Source organism: Malaclemys terrapin, chromosome 8 (assembly GCF_027887155.1).
Source record: "Malaclemys terrapin pileata isolate rMalTer1 chromosome 8, rMalTer1.hap1, whole genome shotgun sequence".
NCBI lineage: Eukaryota > Metazoa > Chordata > Testudines > Emydidae > Malaclemys > Malaclemys terrapin.
Genome location: NC_071512.1, coordinates 29,056,074 through 29,069,187, shown reverse-complemented (window position 1 = coordinate 29,069,187; position 13,114 = coordinate 29,056,074). Strand labels below are relative to the sequence as shown.

Sequence of the window (13,114 nt, the reverse complement as noted above, 5' to 3'; positions counted from 1 at the left end):
CTCTCTTTTCAGCAGCAATAACTTTAATCAATGGCTCAACAAGGGATAAGCTGCCAAAACAGGGGAAATAAATATTGAGCCAACGATTACAGGTGATGGTATTCAAGTCTTTATGAAGGCAATAACCCACATATCTGTTACTCTAGCAGTGCTTCTGGCTGAAACCCCAGTTACAATATGCTAATGAGCTCCCAGTAAGACAAAACACATTTGTGATGGTTGTTTCTGCATTGGCAGGTCAAATGGAGAGGCTGTTGGCTGGCACGTATCAGTGCTGCCCAGGGGTCAGATTCATTCCTGCTACCACACAGCAGCAGTGTACAGATTGCTGTCTCTTTTGAAGGCAGTTCTTGGGAGCCACATGATCTAGCAAGGTGCACGTTATAACAAGGGAGCTTAACTGGAGTTGGAATAATGCTCCTTGGAGGGTGGGGGAGGGGAGGCCACACGGCCTTTACAATTCCATAGTGCTCAGCACACTGTTAGTCCAGCATGAACACAGAGAGTTCTAGAGACATGCATAAGGAAAGAACAAAGCCTGTATCAAAGTCCAATACAGCAAGCCTTAAGGCATCAGTCCCTCTGACAGTCTGGGACTTGAGAAACTATATAAATGACTCTGAAATGCGAGTAAGCGTTTGGGCATCAAGTAATGAAAACAAAGTAGACACAGAGAAGACAGTACTGTATGAGAATCCTAACAATTACTTAATTGGGGTAAAGTGGCGGTCAAGATGTTAAAAAAAAAGGCATTACTCTGAAAGTCTGTATCTGTGCAGTCACCCAAGGACCTGTTACTCTAAGAGACAGACAGATCTTTCGGCTGAGGCTGTCATAATATGCTAATGAGATCTAAGGAAGACAACACACATTTGTGAGAGCTGTTTCTGCATTGGCAGTTCAAACCAAGAGGTTGCTGTCTGGCACGTATCAATGCTGCCCAGGAGTGAAACCCCATGGGACAGGCAGTTTTCACAGCAGCTGTATATAACAACCCCGTATGTATGCCATGAGGAAATAAGTATTTTGCTTATTACAACAAGGGCTCTGAAATATAGAGATATGATGTTTAATAAATTGATAAGGGATAGCTCAGTGGTTTGAGCATTGGCCTGCTAAACCCAGGGTTGTGAGTTCAATCCTTGAGGAGGCCATTTAGGGATTTGGGGCAAAAATCTGTCTGGGGATTAGCCCTGCTTTGAGCAGGGGGTTGGACTAGATGACTTCCTGAGATCCCTTCCAACCCTGATAGTCTATGATTCTTATTAATGAAAAAACTCATAAAACAGAAAAGCTACTTGTGTTGAAAATTATAGTGTGGAAGATGTATGTTTTCAAAGAGACAAAGACATGAACATACTGGAAGTTTGGATACTTTTACAGCTAGACTGAAATTCACTCTCCGTTAGTTCACAATGCATCTAAGTTGCTAATTTTTCCCCACAACCTAATTTTGCTTCTTCATTATAACCCAACCCCTTCCGATGTTTCATTTGCTTCCTGTTTTGTTTTGCTCATCAGTACCAAAGTACACTCTGAAAACGCCACACTACAACCATCAAGGAAACCTAATAATATTTTAACCAGGTGTCAAAGAATTTACACACACACACACTCAACAGCAATGCCTGTTATTAAAGTTGCCTAACAATTTCCATTATAACCCCAAGATTTCAGTAGCCTACAACATCGACAAATTAACTTTTCAGGCTGAATTTTTCCATGATCGAGGATATCAAAACTATACAGATTTTTTTTTTTGGGGGGGGGGGGGGGGGGGGGAGGAGAGCAGGAATCAAAGTTTGTCCAAAAGACAACTCTCTCAGATACTCCAGGGCTTTTGTGACAAGCTGATTTTTATGAGAGAAGTCAGTTTTCTTGATTCTTTGGACAAAAGACTTGGTTCCATTTTTCTTTTCTTTTTATCAGACATTGCTGATCTCATTTGATTTTATCAGAACTGCTTCCTTTTTGCTCAGTTCTGAAATAGCTTTTAAAAATCAGGATGATCTTAAAAATGTGTTATCCAGAAATTATAGAATCTAAACATTCCTCCTTTTGGGAAATGGGAAAAAAAGTAGCTGCAGTAATGAAACACACTCTCCAGAGGCAGCAATCCAGATTTATTCACTCTCTCATTTAAAAACAAATAACATTCCCAGTGCTCACCCCAAACCTACAAATTTGGCTGTAGGTTCACTAAAGAGCTAACCTGGCTCTTATTCAGGTTTTGTTCTTAGCCCAGCTCCTGTCCACAAACAATAACCTGTGATCTGAATTTGGTGGTGCTTTCTACCTGGACTAGCTGGCGTGTCTGGGTGTATAGACTAAAGCCCAAGTACTGCTCTCACTTGGGCTGGTAATTTGCACACTTTCCAGTGAGCAGGAAGGCTGAGCCACTCATTGTCCTCCAACATCTTCCCACAATTCCCCCCATGTACCCAGAAGGATGATTTCTTCCACAATTCACTGGGAAAGGATCAAACAGCCTTAGTCTACTGCCGCACAAAGAACCTCGAGACGTACCCCAGAAGTCTAGTGACACAGCTGGGTAGTACAGCCCCAGCTAGGACGGAGTAACTGCAGTGTGGTTGCTCACAACCGAGCTAGGCTGACCCTGGTGCCCATCACCTAGGTTAACTCTGCAATGAAGACACACTCTAAAACAACTCCATGCCATGCATTCTTACTTGACATCCTTCTCTCCTTTATTATCCTACATCTCTCACAAAAGATTACTGGCTCTCCCTTCCTGCAGTTTCTTTTTTCATCGCCCACCCTCAACTTTCTTGGATATCACTTTGCTGAACAATGGTTAATATTACTGTTTTCTCACAGGTAGTTTGCAGAGCAAGCGACAGAAAACTATACAGTACGTTTTGCTGCATGTTATCTTTTGTTGGTGGTGTGCAGCTCAGACAATGCATAATTTTGGGGCATACTAAGCCTGACATCATTGATTTATGTTACATTTATTAAATAAGGTGCCAAAAGTACTGCATTTGTGCATGAGACCACATGGCCAAATTACAGCAGAATCCCGTTTATCCGGTCTAATTGGGACAATGATCAAAACTCTGGATAAACTGGAGAATGAGAAAATGTGATGCTGCAGTGCCATCTAGTGGCCACAGGAGAGATCACCTCCTTCTGACCCTGCCAGTCCTGGTCGTTCTGTAACCGTGGAGAACCAGTAAAGCAGGGATTCTCAAACTTTTGTACTGGTGACCCCTTTCACACAGCAAGCCTCTGAGTGTGACTCCCCCTTATAAATTAAAAACACTATTTTATATATTTAACACCATTAGAAATGCTGGATGCAAAGCAGGGTTTGGGGTGGAGGCTGACAGCTCACGACCCTCCCATGTAATAACCTTGCGACCCCCTGAGGGGTCCCAACCCCCAGATTGAGAACCCCTGCAGTAACAGGAGGGTCAGATAAATGGGGTTCTGCTGTTGTCTGGCTGCAGTTCTACTGTTGTCTAATTAATACAACTAGAACTCATTGTAGTAACACTGTACAACACTGTAGTAAGTGTATGTTTAGGGTGAGGAGAAACAGTGGATTATTTTATGGGAACAAGTGTAAAGCATTTATGGCAATAAAATAATTAAGCCAGAGGTTCAAGTCTCTTTAACTTGCAATTGAAAAGTACTTGAAAGGTTTAAAAGAGCAACACATACTCCCTTGAATGCACAAACACTGCCCCTTACCTAGCTACAAAAACCTTCAGACTTCAGAGGTAGTTCAGCTAGCCTTGATGGTCTTCAGAATCCTTTTAGTCTTGCACTATTCATCAAAACAGAAGTCTAAGGGCCTGTTCCTATTGCACCCCAATTTCCCCAAGTTCAATGTCATCATATAAGTGAAGACTGCAGGATCAGACTCTAAAACGTGTCTAATATAGAACCTGACATTGCTTTGGATATATCCTTACAGAGCTTCAGACCCCACAGAAGTCCCATGCACCAAGAATTTTTTTTAAATAGTTACCTTTGTTATGCTCATAGCACTGTTACACTGGTAATCCCCAAATTTGGGCTGCTGACTTGGCGTGACTGCCAGTGGGGGGTTTTCTAAATCCGGATATGCAGCCTTGATGGCATCTCTAAAGATCTCCTGAACACGGCTGTTGATATTAATCATGCTTTTCACTGACTTATTTCTTTCCTCTTGAAGACTCTGAAAGAAAACAATGTCAAAACACTAAGGTCACAACATTCTAGGAGAAGTTACTTCAAACTCTCACTCAAAAGCTGCCTGGGGCAAACCAGAGCAGATCAGGCTGAGGCGTCTAGGTATTACTGCAATCCAAACATGGAAATGCAAAAGCATTATCACCAAAGAATTTGGCTCTCAGTTTTCACAGTACATAGTCTTTGGATGTGCCCTACAGTTATACATTCTCAAGTAAGCTCTACAAATTTTATTTTAGGAACTTCTTACTGACAATGGTCGGACTTAATACTGCTCCTGTTCCCACTGAAGTCAATGGGGAAAAGACTGGGCCTTTTCATACTGTATGCATTATGGGTCGTTCATGTGATGCATAGGAACTTGCCTGGATCCCTCTGCTTTGGCGTGAGTTTCACCTTATACGCATATTTATTAACTAAATATCTCTTCTGAAATATGCCAATTATCTCTGTTGCTTTTACACAGCAATACCTTATTCTCTGTTTTTACTACTTTCTAGATTAAATAGTTTCTCATACCATTTTCACTTTAGCCTTCATTCCCAGATTTTTAGTACAGATCCCCCACCCTTTGAACTTAACAGTGTTAATACTTTCACTGGTTCAGGTATAGCAAAGCTTTTCATACTTTTATGTATGTGCCCATTAGCTGACCTCAGTAGGGTCTCAACTCTAACAGAAGTGCCCTACTCCAAGAATGCAGAAGAGATTATAGGGTGTGCTTAACTGACTACAGGCAATTATACCAAAATGTTAGCAAAAAGCTATATTGTCCAAAGAATTGTAAAAGAACAGAGCTCTATGAATATACCATTTACAACTGTGGCACCAGAGTGCAGGGTGAACAAGTTGTTACCTAGTATTAGCTATAACAAAATAAAATCTCTTTGCCTGATGTGAAGGAAAGCATATACCAATATGTACTATATTGCCAATTCCTTTTTCCTCCCTCACCTTTTGAAGAACGTTTAGCCGGTACTTAAGCTTTGCGTTTTCGTCTCGCAATCCTTCCAAACTTGGAGATACTTCCAAGCAGCCAAAGTTCTTCAGTCCATCAATTTCTGCAGCCAAGATCTTGATCTCTTTTTCCTGGTAAGTAAAAATAAAATAATGAAGGTCAGCTGCTGTGTTTGCATCTGAGGTAACTCTTGGAGTAGATTGCATCAGAACTTTGATCATTAGCCCATTTCTTTAAAATATAGCCCAAAAGGAAAACATTAACGCAGCTGAACACTGCTATTAAAGAGTAATTAGCAACAATTAGCACAAGTTTCTTTTGACAGACTCTGACACTGATACTAGCATATTGTTAATGAAAATTCAGAGTAATTATAGGTCTTGATCTCCCACACACTTAAACATGAGAGCAACTGTGCTCACTTGGATAGTCCTATTAGCTTCAAAGACATTACTGGGACTTTACTAGGACTCCTTTCAGGGGTAAGCATCTGCAGGGTCAGCTCATCATTTTGTTTTTTTAAAAAGGTCTAATATTTTTGTAGATGAAAAAAGTACCTTATAAAACCACTACTGCACAAAGGAAAAATAGCCCTTTAACTAAAGTCTGAACAATAAGGCTATATTCAGCGCAGTAAGCCATTCTCCTCTGTCAGCTGAGGGCTGGCAGGGCGACAGCTAAAGCTAAGTAGCTCCAAAGTTAGAGCCCCTCCCCCCACACCTTTCTTTTTGATAAAAGAAAAAAAAATGAAGCACACAGATACCATTCTGATTTTATTAACAGTCCCCCTCAGGCTGAGCGTCTTCACACTCAGTTTCATCAGACCAAATGCAGGGTCACATTTTCCTCTGGGGATAAATCCATATTAGGTAGTACAAGTCCAAGCCTCGAGAAGTTTGAGGTACGTCTACAATGGAATTAGACACCTGCGGCTGGCCTGTGCCAGCTGACTCAGGCATGTGGGGTTTAGGCTAAGGGGCTGTTTCACTGCAGTGTAGACGTTGTGGCTTAGGCAGCAGCCCGAGTTTGGGGACCCTCCCACCTTGCAGGGTCCTAGAGCCTAGGTGCTGGCCCGAGCCCGAATGTCTACACTGCAATGAAACCACCTCTTCGCCTGAGCCTGCTGTGGGTTGTTAATTACAGCGTAGACATGCCCTTTGACTCACTGATTCCAAGGGGGGAGAGACAATGGTCTCACACACAAGAGAACCGGCTACAGCCTTTCAGGGAGTAGATCCATGGGGAACAGTGAAGCCACCTCTGCAGATATCCTCACTCCCATCTGACTGCCTAACCTCTTCTCTCTTGCAGCATAGCTCCTGATACTTCCCCCTTGATAAGGGTAAAACACCCAGAGAATTCCCATCAATAGTAACTTGTGGGTGGCTGATTTCCAAGGAAGCATTCTCCAGAGATTGGTTGCTCCTTAGGTTTTCCCCTCTCCCAGCTCCAGTCAGACCTCCCCTAAAGCCAAAGAGCCTCAACCCTGCAGAGCTAAAGCAAAGGGGCCTCCATGGGAGCCTCTGTTCACCTTTCCTCTTGCTTCTCTCTACAGTGCAGAGCAAAGAGGTACATTTAATGGGCAATTTTATCCTAACAGAGTTAAAAGCCATAGAAGCCACTGAGAACAGAAACATTTGCATTGCAATTGCACCACAGGCTCAGCTTCATTAATAATCTGTCATGTGACCTCATATTCCTTTTTATTTGAATCAACTGAATAATTTAGGTCTTCAGAACTTTTGGAATTATATTTTCCTAGTATTTCAAGTAGCATCTTCTAAGAATTCCAGTACTGTCTACCTCAAACAAACCAAAAGCATGAGTCAGGCCACAAAAACCCCCATGAGATTGGTGTAAAAAATTAATTTATTTACAAATAATAAATGTGGGGTTCTTTTTATCTGCTTTCTGAGCGCTTAGGTGAACATGCTTTACATTTTCAAAATTTTCTCTGCAAGCATGAAGGTCAGAAACTTACTGAAGGCTGGGATTCTCATGCAGTCTCTTGAGATTCTAGGGTCTCTAAGAAAAATAACCTAATATCATCATTAGACTCATGATAAAATTGCATTATAGGAATTCCTGTGATCAGGCAGAGAGCAACTATCTTTCCTGAGGTTTCCTTTATACACAATATTCTACCATTTAAAAACTTTCCATATTCAGGTGCTCCCCGATCCAGGTATTTAACTTTTGTTTTTGAAATAAATGCAAGTCAAAGACAAAATAAATCAATGACCAATTTGCTCTAACAGAAAAGAAAAAAAAACCCAAATACCCTAACTGGTGGACAGGATATTTCTCACTCTTCCTCTTATTTTTGTAAAAAGAAGAACAGGAGTACTTGTGGCACCTTAGAGACTACCAAATTTACTAGAGCATAAGCTTTCGTGGACTACAGCCCACTTCTTCGGATGCATATCTTATTTTTGTACTGTTCCAAACTATTTGCACTTTGATATCATTTGGAGACACATTTTCAAAGAGCTTCAGACTGAAATACACGTTAAATATCTTGCAAAATGAATAGAGACAGAAATTTAACTGAATCTTACTATTTTACAATTAAGTTTTTCCATAGAACAACACAAGTTACATCACAAAGAAGTTAATATACCCAGCAGCAGTGTTGTGAACTCAAGTTTAAGCTTCAGAAAAGTCAGTGTGCGTGTTAAGGAAAGCAAACACACACACTATTCTTAACACTGTAGTATTGCACACAAACTGAAATCTTCATACAATACCTTTTCTGCAGCAACATCAGCAACAACTTCAAAGCAGTGCTGTAATAAGTTAGTCGGTCAATGTCACCGAATGATTTTTGAGAAATGAAAATTATTATCCTTATCAAGGAATTTAATTTTCACTTTTGAAATGAATGCAATTCATGGCCCAACCCAATGGCCAAATTGCTTTCGTTTTTCCAACCGAAAAAATCAATCTAAAGGGCAGGGTCATGCTGAGATATTTGTCTACTGCTGCATGATTATCCTGCACAAAGAAAAATCATGCCCTTCCCCACTAAGGCTTGCCCCCTCCCGCATATCCCCAACAAACATTCACACATTTCCCCAGGATTGTACAGAAACAACAGGTTTGCAGCACAAATGTCCCATGCACTCATGTGGCAGTGAGGCTGACCCCATTTCACAGTGATCTGACGTTGAGATGTCAGCCTAGGTTGTCACTTGAAATGTCATTTCCCCCCCTCTCCTTTATAAAGTTTTAGCCAAACCCCTGACATTACTTAACCATAGGGGGAAGCAAAGAGTTTTATTATATGACAGATTCTAAAATATCCCACCTTTCTTTGCTGCCACTGGTGGCCCTCAGTATTTGCTCACCACAAGCTGGTCTGAATGCGGTAGGAAGGTTACTTAGCATAAAGCATCAAGACTTCTTAAAAGCTCCTGCTGAAGTGCAGCCACCAGTTGTAAGGCTCTCCCCGGTGAGTTCTGACACCAGGGGGAGTTCCATTGAAGAATTGGTAGCCTTACCTCAGCACACCACAACACAAATGGCAGCAGCAGGAAGAAGGAATTGGCATAGATAAGTAGCTTTGTCTCAGAGGCTAGCCAGGCCCAGTGTGGTTTCTTCCATTGGCCCGTAGAGAGTGTAGTGTCATCCAAACTGGCACCATCCATGACCTGCACTCAAGTACACTGCCAGCCTAGAAACTAGCCACTTAATAAGGTTCTGTCTGTGTAAAACCACTTCAACTTACTCCTGTTTAGCTACAACTTAAACCGGGTGCCAGGATCAACCTAGCACCCAAAACTTCACATATTGACTCTATCGGTATGTCACGTTGTGATGCAAACCCTGTGATTTACCTAGCCCTCTGGGTAATCACTTGTGAATCCCTAATGGCAGTAATGGGATACTATCAGTTCTCTATCTTCCATCTGAAATTCATACCATGAAACCTGGTGCACAAGTATACTCACGCAAAGGCTTTACAAATCAGCTCTCTTTTATCTGTGACTTCTCTTCCATACTATCTTAGAGCTTGGAAGAGCAAGAGTGGGAGACGGCATTACATGTGTAACCAAGAGAAAGAAAACCAAGAGAGAGAAGAAAAAAGCACCATCTCTCTCACTGCTGCCGTGATAAGGTAACCTTTCCCCCGGCCTAAACACAACTTGTCAATAGAGGGTCATACCTAATGACCACCTCATGAGAAGCTGTGGTGAATGCATGAAGCCATGCTGCCGTCTCCAAAGGCTCTTTGGTCAGCTGTGCTCTAGAAATCTTCCCCTCACCTGTGAATGCAAAACCTAAAGCTTTTTTTTAACAAGATTAGTATTGCCCTTAAACTTCCACAGATATCACCAGTGAATAGTGCATTAAAATGGCATGCATGTATTACACGATAAGGATTGCCTTTATTTGTGAGCAGTGGGCTAGCTCCTACTAACACATGCACACTCAATTAAATATAAAAAGAAGAACAGGAGTACTTGTGGCACCTTAGAGACTAACAAATTTATTAGAGCATAAGCTTTCGTGGACTACAGCCCACTTCTTCGGATGCATATAGAATGGAACATATAATGAGGAGATATATATACACACATACAGAGAGCATAAACAGGTGGGAGTTGTCTTACCAACTCTGAGAGGCCAATTAATTAAGAGAAAAAAAACTTTTGAAGTGATAATCAAGCTAGCCGAGTACAGACAGTGTGATAAGAAGTGTGAGAGTACTTACAAGGGGAGATAGAGTCAACGTTTGTAATGGCTCAGCCATTCCCAGCCCTTATTCAAACCGGAGTTGATTGTGTCTAGTTTGCATATCAATTCTAGCTCTGCAGTCTCTCTTTGGAGTCTGTTTTTGAAGTTTTTCTGTTGTAATATAGCCACCCGCAGGTCTGTCACTGAATGACCAGACAGGTTAAAGTGTTCTCCCACTGGTTTTTGAGTATTTTGATTCCTGATGTCAGATTTGTGTCCATTAATTCTTTTGCGTAGAGACTGTCCGGTTTGGCCAATGTACATGGCAGAGGGGCATTGCTGGCACATGATGGCATATATCACATTGGTAGATGTGCAGGTGAACGAGCCCCTGATGGTATGGCTGATGTGATTAGGTCCTATGATGATGTCACTTGAATAGATATGTGGACAGAGTTGGCATCGGGGTTTGTTACAAGGATAGGTTCCTGGGTTAGTGGTTTTGTTCAGTGATGTGTGGTTGCTGGTGAGTATTTGCTTTAGGTTGGGGGGTTGTCTGTAAGCGAGGACAGGTCTGTCTCCCAAGATCTGTGAGAGTAAAGGATCATCTTTCAGGATAGGTTGTAGATCTCTGATGATGCGCTGGAGAGGTTTTAGTTGGGGGCTGAAGGTGACAGCTAGTGGTGTTCTGTTATTTTCTTTGTTGGGCCTGTCTTGTAGGAGGTGACTTCTGGGTACTCGTCTGGCTCTGTCAATCTGTTTTTTCACTTCAGCAGGTGGGTATTGTAGTTTTAAGAATGCTTGATAGAGATCTTGTAGGTGCTTGTCTCTATCCGAGGGATTGGAGCAAATGCGATTATATCTTAGAGCTTGGCTGTAGACAATGGATCGTGTGGTGTGTCCTGGATGGAAGCTGGAGGCATGTAGGTAAGTGTAGCGGTCAGTAGGTTTCCGGTATAGGGTGGTATTGATGTGACCATCGCTTATTAGTACAGTAGTGTCCAGGAAATGGACCGCTTGTGTGGATTGATCTAGGCTGAGGTTGATGGTGGGATGGAAATTATTGAAATCATGGTGAAATTCCTCAAGGGCTTCTTTTCCATGGGTCCAGATGATGAAGATGTCATCAATGTAGCGCAAGTAGAGTAGGGGCGTTAGGGGACGAGAGCTAAGGAAGCGTTGTTCTAAGTCAGCCATAAAAATGTTGGCATATTGTGGGGCCATGCGGGTACCCATAGCAGTGCCGCTGACTTGAAGGTATATATTGTCCCCAAATGTGAAATAGTTGTGGGTGAGGACAAAATCACAAAGTTCAGCCACCAGGTTAGCTGTGACATTATCAGGGATACTGTTCCTGATAGCTTGTAGTCCATCTTTGTGTGGAATATAGCCGGGCTGGGGGGGGAGAGAGAAGAGGGGCGAGAGGTGTGTGTCCTTCCTGAATGGTAGAGTCAGATGTTTATCTCCAAGAATTTATTTCAGCTACCAACAGCCAACTACCCTCTTTATCTAGATCAGCAATCAAAACAGTCACATGGAATCTTTCCCCTAAAACTGAGCAATTCTCTTTTTCTTTGGATCTTTTCCTTTTGTCTAGCTATATACCATTTACACCCTGGTTGTTACTGTAGCACCTGAGCACCTTTGAATTTAACTTATTTTCCTCTCTGCTGCCCCCTCTCCCTCTACCCACCCTATTGTTCCTGTATTTCTTTCTCCTCCTGTATCTTTGTTTCACTATTTACACCAAGTCTTGCATGGCCATGCTCCTCATTCCATCTGATGGATGGAAGCATCCCTATCGCCATCCCTGTTTGGTCCAGTGAGCAAGAGATTAAGTGTTTGATGGTGGATGCATATATTGCCACTATACCATTGCCACAACTCTCTCATCCCCGTTTGAGTATCCCCGGCCACTCCTCCAATTTCCCTTTGGCTCACCAGTACTGTTGCTCCTTCATATACCACTTCACTGGTGATGATGCTAGAGCAGAATAGCAAAAAGTAACATGAACCATGTTAGTCTGAGGCTGCCATAAGCAGGCAAGGTAGCAATAGCAAAGGCAGGAAAAATTCTGACTGCTGTTCAGCTGCATGGGGTCAACAGGAACAGGGAACCAAAACAAGAGGTTTCCATGTGTGCGTAGCATGGCAAAATGTTACGAATCATTCCTGGAATCAAACTCCAGCAACACATGCTGCTTTAGGCAGGACCAGAATAAGGCCTGCCTGAACAAGTTAGCCAGAAACCCACCAAAACAAAATAAAAAAGACAAGACTTACAGTTTTGAGGAATATTTGTTTGTAATTTATAGAGCACACTACAGAACCTGGAAGGGCACAAACGTCAGCTATTTATTAACAAACACAGAGGTACACACTTAACAGATCTTGAAGGTAGATTTCAGTTAATAAAAGTCCCAGAAACCTTTTATTCCCAAAGCAGGAAATGGGAACTAAAAAAATACCATTCCTGCAGTGATAATACCGTCAAAAATGGGAAGTAATAGTTTAGATCAGACACTCAGTCACTAGCTCTGGAGTCAGGTGTGGCTCTTTAGCCCACACACAGGGGCGGCTCTATGTATTTTGTTGCCCCAAGCACAGCAGTCAGGCAGCCTTCAGCAGCATGCCTGCGGGAGGTCCACTGGTAATGCAGATTTGGCGGCATGCCTGTGGGAGGTCCGCCGGTCCCGTGCCTTCGGCATACCCGCCGCCGAAGCCGTGGGACCGGCGGACCTCCCGCAGGCATGCCGCTAAAGGCAGCCTGACTGCTGCCCTCACAGCGACTGGCAGGCCGTCCCTCACAGCTTGCCACCCCATTCACGCGCTTGGTGCGCTGGTGCCGCCCCTGCCCACACAAGCAGCTCTCAGGGTATTCCTGGGGCTGTTTGGTGCTTCTTTTGTTCTCCCTGATCTCAAGAAGAATGAGTGGAGTGCTTAGGATGACTGCTACAAACAAAAGCAGCTCATGGACCTACATGGTATTCATCTGACCCCACTTCACAGCCCAGATAGTAGATAATGTTTTCACCTCTCTAGTAAACTTTGAATCAGAATCTTCTTTACGAGCAATGAAGAAGGCCTGACTGTGGTTGGTGTTTTACCTTTTATGATTTATTTTTTACTTCAGAGATGTCAAAAGTTTTAATGGCACACCTCCTCAGTTTTATTGGAAGACTCATTTGAGGTCTCAGATGTAAGTGGTGGGACTTTTCTGAGACCTCCACGGAAGGGGACAGGCTATTGACTCCTTAAGAGACACAATTTCATCCAAACGTT

At 42.6% G+C, this 13,114-nt stretch overlaps 1 protein-coding gene across 1 annotated transcript in view; it reads right to left on the bottom strand.

The window, feature by feature from the left end:
- RARS1 (arginyl-tRNA synthetase 1) overlaps positions 1-13,114 on the bottom strand; it is a 35,403-nt gene that overhangs the window by 20,150 nt on the left and 2,139 nt on the right. Inside the window, exons 2-3 of the mRNA XM_054038744.1 lie at positions 5,152-5,286; positions 3,995-4,183 (exon numbers count right to left, since the gene is read on the bottom strand). Coding sequence (XP_053894719.1) covers positions 3,995-4,183; positions 5,152-5,286 — 324 coding nt within the window. The remainder of the gene's footprint in view (positions 1-3,994; positions 4,184-5,151; positions 5,287-13,114) is intronic.